General features: G+C 39.2%; 2 protein-coding genes and 1 non-coding gene across 4 annotated transcripts; 2 read left to right on the top strand and 1 right to left on the bottom strand.

The window, feature by feature from the left end:
* The first annotated feature begins 7,793 nt into the window (after positions 1-7,793).
* Positions 7,794-9,295, top strand: crhb (corticotropin releasing hormone b). Its single transcript, XM_008396253.2, has 2 exons — positions 7,794-8,006; positions 8,408-9,295. Exon 2 carries the CDS (start codon positions 8,429-8,431, stop codon positions 8,957-8,959), a length of 531 nt encoding a protein of 176 aa, XP_008394475.1. The 5' UTR covers positions 7,794-8,006; positions 8,408-8,428; the 3' UTR covers positions 8,960-9,295.
* A 1,510-nt stretch (positions 9,296-10,805) lies between these two features.
* trim55b (tripartite motif containing 55b) lies at positions 10,806-18,606 on the bottom strand. Of its 2 annotated transcripts, none has more exons than XM_008396254.2 (8): positions 17,426-17,545; positions 16,796-16,965; positions 15,605-15,785; positions 14,369-14,464; positions 12,384-12,617; positions 12,272-12,294; positions 11,797-11,921; positions 10,806-11,702 (listed from the first exon to the last, which is right to left on the bottom strand). In XM_008396254.2, exons 1-8 carry the CDS (start codon positions 17,543-17,545, stop codon positions 11,542-11,544), a joined length of 1,110 nt encoding a protein of 369 aa, XP_008394476.1. In that variant the 3' UTR covers positions 10,806-11,541. The 2 variants fall into 2 exon arrangements, with proteins under 2 accessions (XP_008394476.1, XP_008394477.1); XM_008396255.2 differs by having other exon boundaries at positions 11,619-11,702; positions 11,771-11,921; positions 17,426-18,606.
* A 474-nt stretch (positions 18,607-19,080) lies between these two features.
* Positions 19,081-19,166, top strand: trnay-gua (transfer RNA tyrosine (anticodon GUA)). Its single transcript is given in 2 exon segments — positions 19,081-19,117; positions 19,131-19,166. It is a non-coding gene; the product is annotated as a tRNA-Tyr (tRNA).
* Positions 19,167-21,231: the final 2,065 nt, after the last annotated feature.

Raw genomic sequence — 21,231 nt, 5'->3', positions numbered from 1 at the left:
TTCAACCTAGTCCGCCGCTCCGTGGTTTCATCCTCATTATGCTATTGTAAAAATACAAAAACCAGAGTGCATCTAATCCATCACAGTTATTGCAGAGGCCAGTGCATCTTCACTGGGCTGCGTCCTGTGTTACACTGCGATGGACATGCATTCATTTAAAAGGCGATGAGGCAGACGCCCACCGAGGTCGTCCTGGAAGTCTTAATGTTTGGTGCACATGACATAAAAACGAGGAAGCGAACCCTTCTGCTCACGCACACGCATTGAATGAGAAGCGTGTAAGCTTTCAGTCAGTTCCTAAGGTTATTAAGATTACTTTGACTTGGTTGTTCTCGTTTTTTTAATGTTTTGACCAAACTAGTCAATGTTTTGGGAGATACGTGCGTTTCTCGACGTCTGATTCCATCTAAACCAGAAAGCTAACTGCGAAAAATCAGAAAGAATATATGGTTTAGTAAAAAGGTGAATGAATCCACACAGGCAGGGAAAAGAATGTTTTTCTTAGATTTCTTAGTGCTTAGCTTCCTCTTTAAACACACAATCATACTTCTATAAAAAAAAACATTTAGAATGGCAGCTAAAAATGATTGATATCAAAGCCGTATGTCGTCGTGAAAGACTACTGAATACAATGACTATAATAATTATTTGCCAAATGATGTGCATGCGGCTAAAACCAGTCACAAGTCATTAACAATTGATAAATTAATAAAGTCTCGTGGTGGCAATAATTTGTGACTTTTCTAGCTTCCTGCATAAGCTAGCTGTGCTGTAGCGCTAACACACGTTTTGATGTAAAACAAAACAGAGAGTCTGTTATTTTTATTTATAATAATGCTACACAATAATGGATGCTGGTCTTTGAAGATGACCGCTAATCATATGATACAAACTGAGACAGTAGCTGTGATGCGGTGCTAATGCTGACCCGGGTTATGGGTTTATATCGTTAGCTACATCCTCATGCTAATGTAACTTAAAAGTGTCAAACCTGCAACATTATGTTCAGATTTTCCTCTTACACTTGGTAGAATTACATAAATCCTCTATTTCCCAAGAATAAATGAATCTTAAAAATGCCACCATTGCCGTGGTAACTTAAATTTGACTAAAGAAAAGTACTAATTGCAGACGCGGCCGCGTCTTATCTGCTGATCTTGTTTGCCCTTACGTAACTTCTCCTTCTGAGCGGGCCGCAGATTGCTGTAAGACAGATCAGTGTGACAAACATTCACAAAGACAGGAGAAAACCCACTCAGTCATTACAGCCTTCACACGTCTGTTACGTGAACGAGGATCGGCGTGTTGAAGGGAAGCCAACGTCTTTAAGGTCACCGATGCTCGGAGAAAGCTAAGTTTAGCACGAAGTTGTTTGAAAAGATTTCTTGTTCTCTGGCAATTTTCTGTCATTTTGAACCACATGGTCCTGTCCCTGTCGATAAATATGTTTTCTCTTTAATTTTGAAAGGAGAACAAAAGTTTTTCCTTTCTTTCTTCCTCTTTTTCTCTCTGTACGGCTGGATACATTTGATTGAATTATTCACTATGAATAAGGATAATGATATAAAGAGGGGAAGCCATGAAGGCTATTTAGGCATCCAGAATTATACAGTTATGGTTTTTATAAAGAAGAAAACTAGGTTACAGTTTTTGGTAGAATGGCTTTGGCCTAGATTTCTATGTAGACTGATTCCCCCCCCACACACACTAAACCAGTTTAAAAACAAAAAAACATAAGACATCTCACTAATATATTTCCTAGAAGTTATGATATATTTCTAACAAAATCATGCATGGAACATGTGGTAATTTTTGATTCATAAGAATCCAGTTTAAAAGGATCTAGCAGAGGAAAAGGACTTTTGCACACTGTGAGCAAAATTTTCACATTCTCTCCTTTTATTAGAGCAAAAATGGAGTTCATTAAAGATCCAGCACACAAAACTGTGATCATGCAAATCTGATTTGACATTGTTAGGCTGCATTACGGCAGTACAGAATAAGAAAAAAAAACTTCATTTTGAAACTCGACTCATCTTTGAGAGAGGAGGTGAAGCCTGGCTCGTTTCAGGACGTCATGTGGGTCATCGGACCCGATGTTTCTGAACGTCCTCTTAACGATGCTCGGTAACAAACTGGGTGCCCCACGGTTATTAATACGGGTTGGTGCTGGCTCCTGATGGAAAATTAAAATCGGGTTTTCAGGTTGTCATTAAAGTCGTTAGTAGAGGAAAGCATGAAACGCTCAAAACTTTGGCTGATAAGTCAGGGCTCCATTAACTGTGGAAATGTCACGCGTTAGCTGTGGGGATTCTGTGTCTCTCCTCGCCTCCTGCAGATTCTGGGATCTCAATTTCCAATTGAAACGGTAAATTCACATTCATCTAAAAAGAGAATTTTGGACCACTGACAAACAGTCCCGTCTGTTTGCTCCTCAGATGTGTCAGATGGTGTTCAGAAGCGGTTTCATACAAGGAATTTCTAAATGCGCTTTGCTGAGAGATTCTCCTAAAAGCTGTGAATTTTTCGCCTTTTTCAGAGTTTTTCCATCCACTCAACATTCCTTTAACATAAACAGCTCTCATAACAAACAATGACTTTGTTTGTCTGTCTTGAGTCTTCCACGTGATTTTAAAGGCTTTACCATCACACTTCTATGTAAAGTATCTATCATTCATCTTGCATATTGTTCCTAAAAACTGAATTAGGGGTTTTCATCGGCTGCCAGGGAAAATGATCAAAACAGAAGACTTGAAACCTATTACTTTAACTCTGAAGTACATTTTTTAGATGTACCTGTATCCAATACCTGTATAGCTCTGGTGGAGGAAATTACCTCCACAAGACGAGGATACACTGTTTCTCTGTGCAACATGTTCCCTTGTTAAAGCGACCGCATTTACCACAGACACCATCCTCGCGCTGTACACAATAAAACTGGTCCCGAAAGACTACAACACTTAATCCTTTGTCAGTAACCTTTTATAAAACCGACACATATGGTCTTAAAATCACTGCAACCTTTATAAAATAAAAACCACCGGTTTAAGGCTTTAAAAACAAAATAAAATAAAAAAATTGATTGTTGTCTTTTTGGGAGCCGGAAGGCGGAAAACTCCAAAACACATGCAGCAAAAATGGTAAAGTAAAGACAAAAGGCATCTCGGCTTTGTTTGGTTTTCATTTTAAAAAAGACTCTGAAAAATGAGAATGAGTGTACTCTCCTTTACAATCTCTCCTTTAAAAAAAAAAAATCCCTTTTATTTCAACTGAAAATTGATGTTTACTTTTAAATAACTTTCATTTAGATTCTAAAAGGAAACAATTCTTGCGCTCCTTTCATTTAAAAAAGAAAAACTTTTTTTTTCTTTTTTTTCTTTTTTTAGCTCAACGCCTCCTCTGGGTATTCATGTGAAATAATTCAAAAGCTTATAATTAGACTATAAACTGCTGGTTTTAAGTGGAAACAAGTATTGTTTTTTCCGGGCATTATTTTATTTTTACAACCTTTGTGTGACAGGATAGGCAATTGGTATTCTTGGCAAAATGTCAAGGAAACCTCAGACATCTGACCTACATGATAGAGGCTGGACAGCCTGCAGTAATATTGACTCGCCATGGACAGTTCTGGTTCTGATAAGGGATGTGCACCAACTGCCGAGCTGTGTGCAAATTTACAAGAAGAGCAAAACGCGCTGCTGCAGAACTATTTTAGTTTGAAATCCTCTTTGCACTCTGTAACAATATATTATGTTAAAAAAAAATCCATCAGTTTAATAAACCGTCAAAATCAGTGTTAAGGACGACTTTTTGTAATATTATTATTATCATTACTGAAAGAAGAATCGAGATATTTGTCTGAATTAGAATTTATTTAGAAGTATCACAAAGTTTATTCAACACAGACAAGCAGTCAGTCAATACTGAGATCAAGAATTTAATTAATAAAGCATCAACTAGCATCTTTCGCTACTTATCATATTCAACCTCAATCTAATTTTGGGATGAGGTTCCTTTAAAATGTTTTTTTTTTTTTTGTATTCCCTTAAAGCTTCTGGTGTGTAAAGAAAAGAACATATTTGCTGTTTTCAAGCAGGTTTGTTTAGCCGACTGTGAGCCTTTGGAGCTCACAGTCGGCTCCAAAGACTATGAGCTGAACAGTCTTTGGAGCTGAACAAAGACTGACTGAGGAGGAAGAACCATAAGAACTATAAATCAGGAATGCAAGTGGTTCCTAGAAAATAACCACTTACAAGTTAGTGCCTACCACAAGTTAGGTAGGCACTAACTTTTTACTGTTCGCGCAGTGTTTCAGGGTGATTTCTCAACGACTGAGTCCCTTCCTTTCTCCCACTCCCAAGCTCACTTCGCTTTGTTTGACCTTGTCTATTAATGTATTTTCCTTAATTTGGTCAATTAGGAACGAGTAGATGTAGACTAGCATAGCGTGGGATTTTGTTTCATTTAATTTTTAGTAAATTGTTAATTTTCCTCAGATTTCTGTTTGTTTTGAAGATTATAGGAAACCACGTCTGCTTATTGAATGTTTTGCTAAACATCCTGGGAAGGTCAAGAACTTATATTAATCAATTAAAGTCTTTATTGACAGATTACGAGACTGGTTAAATATTTAATCGCCAGTGATTAGTTCATTCTTCACTAGAATCACCGTAGTTTAAAATTAATTAAATGAGTCTAAAGCTGTTTGTATGTGGCAGGTTAGGGGTTTGGTTTATAACCAGGTTTATAACAGTACATTTTATTTCTGGAAAATGCTCCATGTGTGTTTTTGTGTGTAATAAAAAAGGTCAAGTGTTTTGCTAAAAGTTATATGACTGGCCTGTAAACCAGAGGGACACCTGCGCTAAAGGCCTCAGGTCAGGTGGTGTCAAGCATCAACGCTGCTGTCACAGTCGCCACACGCACTTCAGCACGAAGAGCGACTGGTTAATTAAAGTTTTGTTAGAAAAAGTCGAGCACAGCGTTGGGAATATTCTGTGAAACTCGTCTGAATTCAGGCGGGAATGCTTTCAAAGCGAAAAAGCACTTGTTCTTGCATTAAATCAGACACAGAAAGGCAAATGACCGATTAATAAACCAGTCGCTTTGGGAAACTGAATTTGGAGATTTTTCTTAGCAAATTTGATTAAACCCAAACAAGTAACTTGATTGGGTTAGGAATAAATTAAGCTAAAAAAAAACAAAAAACATCTCTATTTTCCAGGATTCCTCCCAGAATTCACTAAAGCATTTTTTTCTAACACAATCACCTAAGAGACTCCCTCTAACTGAGGAAACAAAGGGATAAAAATTTAATCCTGACTTTCCGGCACAGGGTGTCACAGGAGAGGATTTTTGTCGCAGCGATCGGTCCATGGACAGTGATTTGAAAATGAGGTGACATGAGATGTCCACAAGCAGCCCCTCCCTCCTCTGCCGGTGTTTTATTTGTGTCAGGGAACATGTGTTTTTTGTCCTGATGGGACTTGACAACAACCCCTTGAGCACGTAGATTGACAAAGTGAGGAAACTGTATGAAAAACAGCTTTACATAAAGGCAAGAGTTTTGTCTATTTGCCGGACCGAAGCACAGAGGTCTGAGTAAACAAGTCTAACAAGGAAAAACAGCAGGAGCGACAATAGACAAGCAAAGATAGACGAGCTCTCCGTCAATCTCTGCAACACGGAAAGCCAGTTTCTAAACAATTCCAAATGTGTCACTTCATGAAGAGAAACATTATTCACGATCAGGAAACTTGTAAGATATCAGAAGGAGTTAACGTCCCAGTAAACCAGCCAGGAGATTATTATTAGTTACATTAGTACCTGCTTGTGGGGTGTGATTGGGAAAAAGTTTGAAAAATGTAAAGCGAATATGAATTCAACCCCTGCAAGTAAATATGTTGTGCAATCAAATCTCATCGTTGCATGTCTTTTACCAGCGCTGCACAACTAGAGACCAACATTTACGCACATTCCTCCTTTTAAAGCTCATGCTCAGTCAGATTGGATGAAACAACATCAGTAAAAATCTGTTTTAAAGTTTTGTACAAAGTGGACCAGACCTTTTTTTGGTCCACTTTTTTGGTCTGGACTGAAAGTGCCCTTTATCCTTTCGCATTGTGATTTTATCTGTAATCTGTAAACAAAGCCACACAGGTAACCACCATTGCTCCTATTGGACAGAAACAATCACAAACCCAGGAAGGGAAACTGTTATTACAATTGCAAACCCATTTTGAAGGTCAAAAGCAGCTGATTCAATGAAGGTTTAATGATGCGATATTTCTAATTCTGGAACGGCGCCAACGAAACAGAGCAATAAGAAAACGACGGATGGCGCAGAATGATTTCTGTACAATCAGTACGTGCATTAGCTGTGATAGCAACACTGAAGACTTCTTTATTTTCCCCATAATTCCCAGCAACTGTGGTTCATGAAGCTCCTAAAAGACGCCCACACCCTGTATTCACTTTGACTAGGCCATTCAAATCAATGAACAAACTTTAATCTGAAGCCTCCGTTATTTCCCTGTATTAAGCCTATTTCAGCTTCCCATCAACTCTAACCGTCTCCACAGCATAATGCCGCCTCCACCATGTTTAGCTGTAAGGTTGGAGAGTTCCAGGTGGAGCCAAGCAGGTCGTTCTGTACCACATACCACATGCTCAGTGAATTATCAGTAAACTGTAAATTGGTCTCCTAACTCTTACTGACACTCTTTCATAAAGGCCTGATTTGCAAAATTATGCAGTACTTTGTGTTGATCTGTCACATAAAAATCTTGTCTTGTGCAACACGTACAAAGAAAAAAAAAATCATATTTCCTCCACAATTTTGTCACAGATTGGCTGCTCCTCCTTGAAAGCACAGAATCCATTGAATCACTTTAATCCCTGCATATATGTCTGGAACATAATTTTCCTGATCAAAATGTCTGGGTTTTTCTTTACGAATAATGGGAAAAGTTATGTGACATTGTTAAGGTGACTTACTAAAAGGATTACTTTTTGCTGAGGTGAAAAAGGGCCAACTTTTTGCAACTCTTTCGCAGCCTCACGCTTCACCATTAGCAACCGGGTCGAATCAGCAGTAGGTATTACAACACAATCGAGAAGAAGAAGAAGAATGAAACAGCAACACCTCAGATTGAAATTATTTAACATTCAAGACGAAGCTCCACATCTTGAAAGCGAGTTTTGGTGGCAGGGCCCACTCCCACCCCCCCCTCTCAAACAAAGTGGCCGAATCAGTAAGGTGGAGAAATGGTGACGTACATATGTGCAGCAGCAATGAATCACTGGAGCCAATGTCTCTCTGTGAGCCTGAGGTGTTTGCAAATGCACATTCATTAATTGCAGCTCAGGTCAATTGAGGAACTGCTTTAGAGTCATTATTTTAGTGCAACATGCAGAAATAACTCAATTTGAATGCACCTGTTTATGTAGCAGGTGTTCGTTTTCAGAATATTTCTATCCATGCAAAAATAAAAAGCAGCAACCAGCTAACTAAACGTTGAATTGATAAGATGGTTATTAAAAAAAGCACACACAAACACACACACGCACAATTTAGAGCTTCTATTGATCCAACATTTCCATTAACTTCTAAGCAAAGTGCTCTTAGAATTTCCAACTATCCCTTTCCAGTGAAAAATGCCTGTAGGTGTGGCACCTATTTAGGCCTGATCTTCAGGCGCAGAGGGGGGAGGTAGGCGCTCGTGCGCGCGCGCGCATGCTCACGTATGACTCATCCCATCCGAACTAAAGCACTTTGTCAGAGGCGTCCATTCACGTTCAACCCCTGCGAGGACGCGCAGAATCAATCTGGGGCTCGCAGCAACGCGCTTGTAGTGACGGCGGCTATATATAAGTCCATTCAGCATCTCTTCTCCCTTTAAGTAACTATATACTTGTCTCTTCGGAGAAGTGAAGGAGGGCGGCATCTCGCCAACTGTACCTGGCAACCTACGCGGCTGTAGACTTCTGGACTACCTGTACTGAAGGTAAGGAAATTCTTCCTTAGTTTTTATTTTCCTTTTTGCTTAATACTTAACTTGGTATGTTTTGTATTCTCATTTAAAACAAAGAAAGATGCCTATCAACTCATTACTGCTGATTTTGTTTGGTTCTTTTTGAATTCTTAACATCTCAGTAGAAAATGTTAACCAATCATTCGAGGTTACGCACAGATTTTTTTTTTTTTAAATAGTTGATCATTTTTATTTACTCTAACATGAGAAGGTGTTATTATTATTTAGATATAATTTATTCAGAAATGATAGGTACATTATTTGGAACACCACTGGCTGTTTTCAGGTGTGTTTTCCGTGCGTAATTGTCTCTTTACGCAGCAAACATGAATCCTAAGTGCTGGTTTTTTTTCCCACCTTCCTCCTCTTCCCAGGTTTCCAGCTGAAATCCTGACATGAAGCTCAATTTATTCGGCACCACCATTATTCTGCTCGTTGCCTTCTTACCGCGCTACGAATGTCGGGCTATTGAGAGCCCAGGCGGTCCCCTGCGCATCCCCGCTCTCCAAAGCCAAAACTCCGAACAGCAGCAGAGGCAGCAGCAGGAGCAGCAGCAGCAGCAGTCTGGTCCCATTCTGGAGCGCCTCGGAGAGGAGTACTTCATCCGGCTGGGAAACGGGGACTCTAACTCTTTCCCATCCTTGTACTATCCCGGCGGATCCCCATCCATCTTCAACAGAGCGCAGCAGCTCCAGCTGACGCGGCGCCTCTTGCAGGGGAAAGTTGGCAACATCCGAGCGCTCATAGGTGGCTTCGCCGACCGCGGGGACGAGTCGATGGAGAGGGGGAGGAGGTCCGAAGACCCACCGATATCCCTGGACCTGACCTTCCACCTGCTGCGGGAGATGATGGAGATGTCCAAGGCGGAACAGCTGGCCCAGCAGGCGCAGAACAACAGAAGGATGATGGAGCTGTTTGGGAAATGAAACCATCTCTCCAGCCCGCCAAAGATCTCAGTTCCCTCTGTTTATCTTTTATTTTATTTTGTTTTTTTGTTCTGCATTTATTAGCACAAAAACATGCTGTGTGCAATATAGTGCTGCTTTATCACTCTATAATTTATAGCTTTAACCTAAAAATGATGGAGCGTAAACGGGCTGGACCGGTCCGGTTATACCTTGCCATTTTGATGTTGGTGTCGAATTTGTAGAGTTTCAGAAGACGCACTTTTCTTTTCGTTCAAACATAAATTTGTATTTTGTTTTAGATTATGAACCGCTGTATTTATGATATTTATGTTTGTTAATAAACTTACGTGCAACCAGACATTTTTTTTTTTCTGTTGTGCAACGACACGTCTTATATTTATATTTTTTAAATAAAAAATAAACAAATGCAAAGCTTACACTTCTCTGTCGATATCCTTGCAGGAGTAAACCGAAGCTCCAACCAAATGTGGGAGCCAAATCTATTTTCAAGATTTTTTTTAAGACACGTGTAGCTCGAATGATAAATCTAAATGATACGGATTAAATAGTTACAACCAAAAACACAAACAAAAGGCAACAATTTCCGGACGCGTGGGAGCTCCTGCAGGTGGAAACAGTAGAGCAATTCCCTCTGCAACCTCAAGAGGCACTTCTCATTACACCATCAAGAAGCAACCTTAGCTCAGATATGTACCACTGATGAATGCTAAGCACAATATGTGAGCCTCTGTGTTGATCTCTGACCTTAAAGATACACTGGACAAGATCTGGACACTGAGTGACTCATCCCTTATAGCTCACGTGTCCACTAAGAGCCCGTAGTGCTGCACTGGGCCCATTTGTAAAGGATCCAACTCACTGACTGACTGATGCTGTGCAGCGATTAGATGGGACTCAGTGATGGACCATCTCGGAAGCGAAGCCGCGTCAAGGTGAGACCACGAAGAGCATTTGCGGTCTTGAGACGTGAGCACAAGGTGGGAAACGAGAGAATTCAGACAGAAGCTCCAGCTGAACGAACTTACGCAGAGAGGGACAAAAACAATCAAATAAGAAATGCAGGTGTAGGTCAGTAAAGCAGAACGTCGTGAAAAAGTTATTTTTAATATTGCAATTCAAGAAGTTTAAGTTATTATGAAGAGCAAAATGTAAAAAAAAAAAAAGTGTTTATTTTTTTGCTAAATTGTTTATTGAGGCTTAAAACCCAAAGTTTCGAATCTCGTAAAATTGGAAAATGTCAAAATTGGAACAAATGAAGGATTTTTAACATAAATGTTGGCCTGCTGAAAGTAAACCCGTGTGCTGCACATTATAAACCGTCAATATCTGGTGGTGTCTGCATTAGCGTGAATTGGGGGTGAAGGTCAGCTGAGCCAGCTGGTACCTGCAGGTTCAAATCCTGCTGGAAAATTAAATCAGCATCTACATATAGCTTATCAGCAGAGGAAAACGTGAACTCAACAAAACAAACTAACACCATCAGCACACCAAATCATCCCTGATTGTGGAAACGTCACACTGAACCTCAAGCAATTTAGATTTTGTGACGCTTTACTCTTCCGTAAAACTCTTGGACCCTGATTTCTTTCTGGGGGGGCTTAACAAATAAATTGTAACAGCTGCAGCTCATATCATGGGTACGTCTGAGTGGAAGCTTTTCTTCACAGTTTAAAACTGCAGTTATTCTTGTTGCTTATGCAACTTTTTCTCCCTCACTTTTTCCTTCCACTCAGTTTCCCGTTAATTTCTTTGGAAGCAAGACTCTGAACAGCCTCATTCTTCAGTAAACCATAACAACAATTATATATATGTATATGTAATAATTTTCTCTTTTGGTCTTAAGACAGATTTTTTATTTTTATTTTTTGCTGAAAGCTACAGTCATGAAAATTGACACAAATTACTTGAAATATATTACTCTGTGTGTAATGAGTGCAAATTTGTTTTGAAGTGATTTACGAAAGTATATTCTAATATAATTAGATGCACATGTAAATGTTACAATGAGATATTGTACAGTGTCAGCAGTAAAGTGTTGCATACATTTTAATCTCACAATTTATGTATAACAAAATGGCAAAATGACATTAAATATATTAAAATATCCATGTGCTATGTGACAAAAAAAAAAGAACAAACGGGCAATAAAACACTGAAATGTCACTGATATTTTTCTGCACTTTTCTGCTGCCCATATAAAGTTATATCTGCCATAGAAACAACACGGAAGGAGCAAAAAAGAGAGCGAACCAATTTTCCTCTTGGGTCTAATTACGTACTTTAACATTGAGCTGTTAAAGGACAGCGGCTTTAAAAATGTATCTCATTTCTGGACGTAGCCAATAGCAACACGAGGCCTATCAAAAATGAGCGGAACAGAGGAATTAAAACATATAAATATGATGCAAAGAAATAAGACTGATTTTCCTGACGGTTCAGACGTTTCCTTTCTTACAGATCTAGAATTTCTCTTGCATTTATTTGCCCGATCACAACTGATCAGAAATCAACATTGAGCAGCAGCAGCAGCAGCAGCAGCAGCTCTCCAGCTGCTCGTTAAGATGCATGTTTTGTACCAGTTAGGTGGAAGGAGAGCTACTGGTTGGGCTCAGGGAGGGGTTTATTTGCTGGGGGGCACTGGGCTGTGCAGGGGGGGCTGAAACCGCAGCCCCTCCAGAAACAGTCCGCGCACCCTCTCCCGCCTCTCCGTCTCCTTCGTCTTCATTCTCGTCGTCATCGTCTGCGAAAACAAAGTGAGCAGCGTTCAGACAAATCGCAGGTAAGTAGAGAAAAAACAAACAGACGCACCTCGTAAATAATCTACATCCCTTCACCTCGGATGAAGTCGAGGCTGTCGAGAGCCTTGCGTTCTCTTCTGAAGTCGACTTTGTAGTGATCCATTTTCTCGTAGCCGCGCTCAACCTTGTCCAAGTGCGCTGTGCTGGAAGCGTCTTCGATTCTGAGGGCAGTTATTTAAAGTAGCACACCCATTGACGAGACTCCAGCATCAAACGCTCAAAGTAACATGTCTCGAAGTGTATTTATACATTTGTGATTTCCGGCGCCTTCCTGCGGATTATTTCAGGACGCCTCAGCTCTAGATAGTGATTTGCAACATTTCGCAGAATTATTTTTCACATCAGAAAGAAGGTGTGGATTAAGCTGCGTTTGGGTGCAAGAGCAGATGTGGTGAATCATTCACGAGGAAATCAATGAAAAAGTTTTAAAACCACAGGAGCATGAAACGAAACGAAACAAAGTTGTTGGCCTTGCAGTTGTATAACAATGTGGATGTAAGCAAGTACTCACTTTTTAAGGAGATCCCTTACATTCTGGAAGAGACAATAATTCACATTGTTAGATGATAAAGGCAGAGTTTATTTTAAACTGGCAAAGTTTAAAGTCAACTTATTGTCCTGACCTGAAGGAAAAGAGCCATTTCTGTCTCCTCCATGGTCTGAATCCCCCTCTCCACGACCTTGCAGCTCTCCTCAAGATGGTCTCCGTACTTCTTTGTGAGGCCCTGGATGTAGTTCACCTTCTCTTCCTGCTCGGCCGTCACTTTCTGACTCATCTGCCTCTTCTTCTCCTCCAGCACGGAGTAGAGGTGGTCAAACTTCTCGCACACCTTCGTCTTCTGCCTCCGACCGTTCTCCTGGGGTTAGGAGAGGGAGATGGGGGTGAGGGGAGAAAAAAAAAGAGATATAGGAGCATGTGTGGGAAAGATGGGAAATTCAATCCACATTAATAATTCAGGTTAGCTGAGTGAGTGTATGCAAATGTAATTTGTGGGAGAAAACAGCTTTAAATATTGAAAATCAAAGATGCTTGCAGCTAGCTTTATTTTAAATGTTATTTTGTGTTTTTTTTTATTTACATTACCTTGCAAAAGTATTTATTCTCTTTCAACCTTGTTATAGTTTGTTCAACATTAATGTTTTATTTATTTATTTTAATTTTTTTTTTACATGTCTAGCAACTAAAATGTTGCGTCCTGTAGATCGAGTCTACAGGAAGCAGACTCGATCTACAGGATCTACAGGAAGAGTTTATTAGTTTCTTTTTTGCAGTAATTTGGATGTTACCTGAGTGAGTTTGTTGGCTAAATTCAGTTTCATGGTTTTATTTTAAACATACATTTTAAAACAAATGTGATAGCTTAGCAATGCCACCAAAATAACAGTTTGTTATTTTTGCACTAACTGCAGAACTTTTAACATTATGAACACATTTGGCTCATTAAATGTGTTCAAAATACACAATTTTATGCCTTATTTTATATTTTCTTACATGTTGTATTCCTAATAACATGTATTTAATGACACAACTTTGAATTTCTCCATGTCTTGGTAAGTTTGTCGTTGTGTAATAGTCTTTCTATTTTTGAATGATGGATTGAATATTACTCAATGACACGTTCACTAACGTTCTCTAACACATATCTAAAGCCTTTAAGGAACATATGTATTTGTACAAATAACAAATTATTAACAGGTGGACTCTTTTGTCCTCATCATGTATATTTCTGAATGGTAGATGGAATGAATCCAGACTGTGCTTTTGAACTCAGACTAACCCCTCAAAGCACTTTTTTAGTACAGCCAAATCTCCACAGTAAAAGGCAATTTGAGGTTAAGCGCCTTGCCAAGGGGCACATCAGCATGTTGCAGACGAGAACGCTGAAATTTAAGCTGACAAGTTTATGAATGGAAGACTACCACTCTTTGTATTGATTCATAGTTGCCAACAACCTGAAAGTAATAGGCTCTACTGGCTTTGACTTCATCATATTAGAGTGAAATGGGCTGAATACAAATGCACATCATGCATTTCAGACTTTTATTAGCTTAACCAGAAGTTTACTATGGTTTATTACATAAAATACCAGTAAAACATAATGAAGGTTGTGGAAGGGTTTAAGCAGTGCGATTAGTTTTGTAAGGCACTGAAAATACAGTAAACCTCCTTCCTTACGCGCTATCTGAACGCAAAAGACGACACATGGGAAACTGGAACCAATCCAGCTTTCTCTGAGCTAAATCTGACTGTCACGTATAAACCAAAGGAAAGCTGCCTGTCCTCCTCCCCATCTATGACCCTGCTTGTTTTGTTGTACATGCTACAGGAGCAGACCAGAAATCAGGTGTTTGAGGCAAGGGGGGAAAAAAAGGAAAATGAATTAATGGAGGGAGGGAGGGATGGAACAGAACACAGTGGCACCGAAAATACCAATTTTCCTCTCTCTCCTTTTGTGTAAAGCCCACAGAGGCATGCTGGAAAAGGTGAAAAGAGTGCCAGTGACAAGGGCACATTACACCAGTTTGTAAGTCTCTACAGGTGGGTTAGTGCATGCACAGGTTGAAGCCCACTGTGAGCAGCTGGACGCTGCAGTCGCTCAACACTGACCTCTATGACACGGCAGGCTTCATCGAGCTGACTAATGATGCCTTGGATCCTGTCGTTGTTCCCAACCATCATGGCTATCCCGTCACTCAGCTCGGACTGGACACAAAGACAAGATGGGAGGGATTGTCGGTTGAAATCAGGGACACTTGAAACCAGGTGCCGATAAACGCAGCATAAAATGACTCTTACAAAAAATAGGGTTAATATGCCTTTAAATAATTTCCTAAAGCTGAAGTTAAGTGGAGGCACACCTGTGACTTTCCTACCCTGTATATAACATCACGAAAAAGTCAAAAGTAACCAATCTAGGTGTCAAAAGAACCGTGAACCTTCAGAAGCCTGGTTCATCGTTGATAAAATCCAAACCCCTGAAACGTTCCTCGTCTATCAGTTCCAACAGTTGTGTGCAATCATAGAATTGTCCAACAATAAAAGGTTTCAGGTAAGGAGTAACAGACTGTGTCTCAGGGATCAATGTGTGTTTTGTGTACAATGTCTGCATCAACCCCAGGACAAGAGCGAGTTGCTGCCTGAAAGTTGGTGAGACAGACATCATCCAGAGAAAACTGTGTCTTGTCCCGACACTCTCTGAAAGGCCGCTCGGCAATGAAGATGCATAAAAAAATCAGATAAAAATTTCAAAATGCTATCTGGAAGAACATGTTTGGAGACTCGCCTTTTGGTCCTATAATCATAAAACTAAAATTTGGCTCTACTGACTAATGTTACATTTGAAGAAAATGGGGGGAAGGCCACAAGCCTAACAACACTATCCCAAATTAGAAGCACGCCTGCGGCATCATCATGGTCAAAGAGTGTTTTACTGAAAGAGAGACTGTTCCACTTCATAAAATAAATATCACGAGGTAAGGTAATTCTTTGGAAATATTGAAGATTCGTCTTTGTCTCAGTCAAACTTGTGAGCAAATGAGTCCTCAAAATGGACGGTGACCCTAAATATTGCTCCGAATTAGTTAGAAAGTAACCTAGAACAACAAAGTTAATGTTTTGGAGCAACCAGGTGTGACCAGAGCAATGTGGTTCACAGAGTTCTGTATTACTTTCACCTAAGTATTACAGGTAATTTAGCAAATACTGAGGCGACGTAATCTTCAGAATTTGAAGAAAGGAATACATATCTAAATATTTTATGTAACTTTATAGCGTGTTCCAACTGAACTCATAACAATTACTCTGATGAAGGAAGACCGTTATCTCAAACCTCCAAGCTCTCACCCTCTTTGTCTCGTAGACAGTGCCGAGGGGCGCCACCTCGCAGTCCTTGTGGGCTCCGAACACCTTACACATCGAACACGTGGGCACGCCGTGGGTTACACAGTAAATGTTGATCTTTTCGTCCTCGTGAACGTCGCACATGGGCGTTTCTTCCTTCCTCTCCTGTGCTGGCCTGGTGCTGCTGTTGAGGTGTGAGGAAAACAGCAACACCTTTCTGTCATTTCACTGCATACTGATCTGACATGTGACGTTGCTTTGATAATGTCACTGTTACACACCTCGGCAGATTATCGACGAGCCGTCAGCCACTTTTTTTTTTTTTGGTTAACACATGCAATGTCAACAAGGTAATCGATATAGCTGGATGCTGATCAGTGCACAGGAGTGGATGTGATAGGGTTTCTACTCACTATGAATTAAAGTATGTAATAAGAAAGCTCGTTCTTCTGATGATTCAACGATTTGATTTTCTAAAATTAGGGCACAATCTCTTTACTTTGTCTTAAATGAAGCATCTGGAATCTATGAGTTTTAGTTTTGTAGGGACACATACACCTTTTGGCTATTCAGTAGCAAATTTTAAGCAAACTTTTGAAATGTTGCAAAAAAGAAACTAAAAGGAAAATGTGAATTAAACACAGAGCCTGATATCAACAGAGTTTGACGATACACATGGATGTATTACATGGATGTAATAAACAAGATATAGAGGTTGCAAACTAGCACAAACAAAAAAATTGAGTTTTTTTTTTATTTTGCTGTTTCTACCAACCTCTTCTAATGCGATTCTTCAAAAAAAAAAGTTGATAGAAAGACAGCTAGTCACTGACAGAGCAGCGGTAGTTATCCCTATCCTCAGCGCGTTCTCGAAGGGAGAACCAAGCTATCTGTATGGGAGGGGAGAGCGGCTGGCAGGAGGGGAGGGGCGCCTAATCAGTGCTGTTCCTCTGTTATTGATCATTTCATACACTAACAGCTGTTAAGTACATAAAATGCTGACGAGAAAAAAATTCCCCTCATTGTTTTTTGCGCCCCCTCTAGTGCAGCGCCCCTATGCGTTGCATACAGTGCATACCCACTTTTTGCGCCACTGAGTGCAAACTTGTGTAAATCTACCATAAAATCGCAATAAAACACACTCAGATTTGTGGTTGTTGAATGACAACAGGCCCTGTATCTGCTTGGACTCACCTGCTTGACTCCTGCTTGAACATATCAATAATATTCTCAACCAGCAGGTTTCTCTGCAGGCCGTACACACCATGCCTGTCCAGAACCACCTCGTGTCTGCAGGACGGGCATCGGAAACGGCCTCCAGACGTCAGCGAGCCACTTCTGGTTGGGAGATATGGGTTTGCAGCCTGAAAGCAAAAGCATATTATTTTTATTGTTTTAACAGGGCTGTGATGAATAAATAGATATATTTAATAAACAGTTATGAAATGTTAATCTAGGAGATTAACAGGAAAGCAATACCAATGTGGAATCCATGCTGTGTAAAACTGCTAATTCGTTCATACATTTTGAGAAGAGTAAATGCAAACAAATAATACTTTGGAACAACTTTAAAGAACTTGTACCTTTCATTTATTACATTAATAATGTTCCAACAACGCATATACGTAAATATTTAAGTGTTTCTAATCTGGCAGTTAATTTGTCATTTAAACAGTAGCTTGTTCAACTGCTAACATCTTAAAATGTTTAGGAAAGAACTTTAAAGTATTAATATTCAAATGGCAGACATAAATAACAATGCTCCATAGCTGTCTTTTACTCCGATTTCAAGCGAAAATAAGTTGATTTTATTTGTTTGCTTACCTGAAAAACATCATTGGCACATTTTCTGCACAGGTTATGCTGGCAGGGTAGGATGACCACAGGCTTTGTAAACATTTCCAAGCATATGGGACATATCAGCTGCTTCTCCAAGTTGTCCATGACACTAGCCTTGGGGAAACAATTTTAAACTGCACCTAAACTCAATCAAACCACAGCTTTGGTAAAGGTTTGCGCAACAAAGAAAAACACGGTCAGACGCTGAGTCACACGGTCAAGAGAAGAGGGTGTTTGGTCCAACCCAGTTGGTGTCAGTTCTTTTTTTAGTTCAGCTTGCCATTTTTACCTTGCCCATATTTGAAACAGAGCAGGTCAGTATTCAACAGCTGTGTAACAGCTTCTAAACACGCCCAATAGAGGGTGACAAAATGATGCTGAAGTTAACTTTCTTCATTATAGAATAACTTTGTCCCATCTCTAAGCTCACAATTCAAGATTTGATCTCCATATATCTTTATTTTTGTTTAAACAAGAACTTTGGTTGTGAATACTGGAGCATATAAATAAACAGACAGAGAAAATTGAGGTCACACAAGATGATCGGTTGTGTTGGAGAAACAGGTTTTTCAGAAAACAGATTAATTCAGATGAATTAGTTGCAAATCTCAGAGTAGAAAACAAGAAGGATCGGCCAAGTCTTGCTCAGAAACTGGGAAAGTTTAAAAAGAAGAGAAAAACAATATACAAGGTTTATACCAGATGACTAGTTTTCACAAAAACAGTATATCTCAAAAGAAGAAGTTGGAGCAGATGAAGACAATAGTAAAAGTAATTCCACTGCTGATATTTTTAGTTATTGTCTTTATATGCTTGGTTCAGTCAGAGGGCAAAATAAAAGGATGCTAAATTACATGTTTTCACAGATATGACTAGGCGTTCTGAACAAATGAAAAGGGAGGTTAAATTGGTACAACTGTTACAAAAAGCTATTTAAACTGTGAAATAAGTTAACACATTTAAAATATTTTGTTAGAGTATGAATAAAAGTCTGAATAAAAATATTTCTTGCAGCATGGAACATTTAAGGAATGGCATGACTGGTCTTTAGACGCTAGATTAAGATGACCTAAAAGTTGGCAATTTAAGTTAAGCATCCAGTTAAAGTCTAAAACGTTTCTTAGCTGTTATTCTTACATTTAAAGTCGCCATGAACATAGAATTTAGATTAATAATAAAGAAAGGCTTGCAGAATGCGGGCATCGATTCCGCTACCTCTCACATACTAAACGAGAGGTCTTCCATTTAAAGAAAAAAAAACTTTATTTACAATACAGCGGTTGACAAAGCAGCAAAAGCTAGATATAGCTGTTTTCCTTTATGAATAAAATAATCAAATAGGCATTTCGATCTGTTTAAATGTGAACATTTTCCTGACAATAATCCTTAAAGGAACTGTGTTAGTTGTCCGCGGGATTCGTGAAGAATTAGCGAATTAGCTTATGCTAATTTATGTTAGCGACACAGAAGACTGGTTAGCAAAAGCGCACTGACAATTTCAACTCGGAAGTCCGTAATTTTCTCTTTGAAATGTATTATGGGAACGATAAAGCTAACCGAACTCAGGAATCATATAACTCACAGCGACCACCACCCTTTCCCACTCTCAATATTCTAAATTTTTTTAGCTTCTGTATCTCCCTTCGATAGCTCAGTTGGTAGAGCGGAGGACTGTAGTGGTTTCACGGGAATCCTTAGGTCGCTGGTTCGAATCCGGCTCGAAGGAGAGGACTTTCTTTTATTTGTCAACATTTAACATTTCAGATTAGCGTATTTGATGTTTACCGTGAAGCCAAACTTTATTTTTAATTAGTTTGATGCCAGTGTTTTAGCAGTGTTGTAAGAAAATTCATGATTTATTTCTCAGACCCCCAACAATAGTCCAGGCACGGTTAGCAATGCTAATAAAATGCAGTATATATTTCCTGCAGAGGAGTTGACCCGTTTTTAAGGATGAGATTTCTAAAAGACATTTCCTAGTCCAGGACTCATCTAAAAAATAAACACAAAAACTTTTCTGTCATATATTTGACTTCCATTATTTTCTCACATTTATATGGATTACAGGGTGTCTTCACACAATAACTGTTACTCAAACCAGCCGATTTCGCAGTGCAAATCTTTTTAAACCTTGCAATAATGCACATTCCAACCCCTCAGATTTTAGGAAGGGAGCAAAGTAAACAGTTTTAATCTCCAAACCAACTTTTATTGCAAACACTAGCCTGGATAATTACAGCATGGCTCATCTCAGTAAGGGGATGCAACATGTTCTGCATTGTTGATCAGCATGTTAACTGACAAATGATCCCTGCTGTAAGCACCCCTACGAAAATCTAATTTAACGACAGTTGTTGCCTGATTTGCTTGCTACTTGTGCTGACAACAAACATTATCATTATTTGATGGATGACTCAGTGGTGATAATTATCAGTTGTGGAGAGGACAGTAGCGTGCATTACAGTTGTTTGGAGGGGGTTTTTTTGTACTATGCTTATTGTTATTTATCATTTCTCTGTCACCTATTATGTACTCTGTGTAGATACATATTCAGAATTGTAAGTGAGTGCTTAAAAGTAGTACACCTATACTTTAATTTAATGACTGAAGTGTACCCATATGTCATATGTTTGTAGATCAAACCAAATACAGTTGTTAGAGTTGCCTAATTAAAGTCCTGACTTTGTCATGAATTTGAGAATTCATGACAAATTCTCGATCATTTTAATTATGTATGTTTACTGATCCTCTTTGGTCTAGATGATTGAACCTAAGCTATTTTGTATGGAGGAATTTGCTATAATTTCATCAGATCTGCAAAGCAAGTAGATACATATCCTGAAACTCTTGCTTCTGTAGATGCATTAGTTTTGCTAGATGAGGAAAATATTACAGATATATTTCAGTTTGTGTTTTTCCCCATGAGATATATTTAAAAATAAACACCTAAAGTTTGGAAACAACAATTCAAAATATATATTTTAAGTGTTTTTAGCTATTTTTTTGTTAACCTTTGTTCAGCAATTCATGTCAGATATTGTTTTTTTAATCTTTTATATCAAAGGTTAATCGCCTTACAGGAAAGGCTGATTTTATTCACCTGTTTTTGACCCACCGGTGCATACCTAATATGCCATTTTTCTCTGACTAATATAATACGACATCCGCATGTTGCACCTCTGTTCCCTTTATAGTAAGGCCGCATGGAAATGCATGTAGTGCTTTTCACACAGACGCATCAGAGTCAGTGAATCATGTTTAACCATTTTAGACAGATGTTGTTGAAAATAATGAACGTCTTTCCACCCCCCTCTCTCTCTCACTCCCTCTAATTTCTTTCCCTTTGTTTGCATGAATTCATCCAGGGACACCAGAATGCAGGTGTGGAACCACAGCTCCGAGCATGTTAATGCCTTAAAGGTGGGAAAAGACAGAAAAACTGAAAAAACACCACTTTTACGTGCGGCTCTTGAGCATAAAAAGCTAGCACTGCCTCGTCTGATCTGTAAATCTATTGAAATGTTTTTTTTTTTGTTTGTTTTTTGTTTTTTTTAAGCTGTCTTCTTAATGTTTGCCATGTCATCCAAGTCCTCTCTTCAGCTTGAGTGCTTCTCTTATGATGCACGATTACACATTAAGTTTCTTTTTGTGTTACTTTTGTGAAGCTGTGGGAACGCCAGTTTATTCAGTTCTAATCATTAATCTTTAAAAAGCCTGAACTGGTCTGATTACGTATTCATTAACGAGCGAGGACTGCTCCGGTCCTCGCCATTTAGCTGACGCCTAAAAGT

This window comes from Poecilia reticulata, linkage group LG20 (assembly GCF_000633615.1).
Source record: "Poecilia reticulata strain Guanapo linkage group LG20, Guppy_female_1.0+MT, whole genome shotgun sequence".
NCBI classification, from domain to species: domain Eukaryota; kingdom Metazoa; phylum Chordata; class Actinopteri; order Cyprinodontiformes; family Poeciliidae; genus Poecilia; species Poecilia reticulata.
This window is presented reverse-complemented; position numbering and strand designations above follow the sequence as displayed.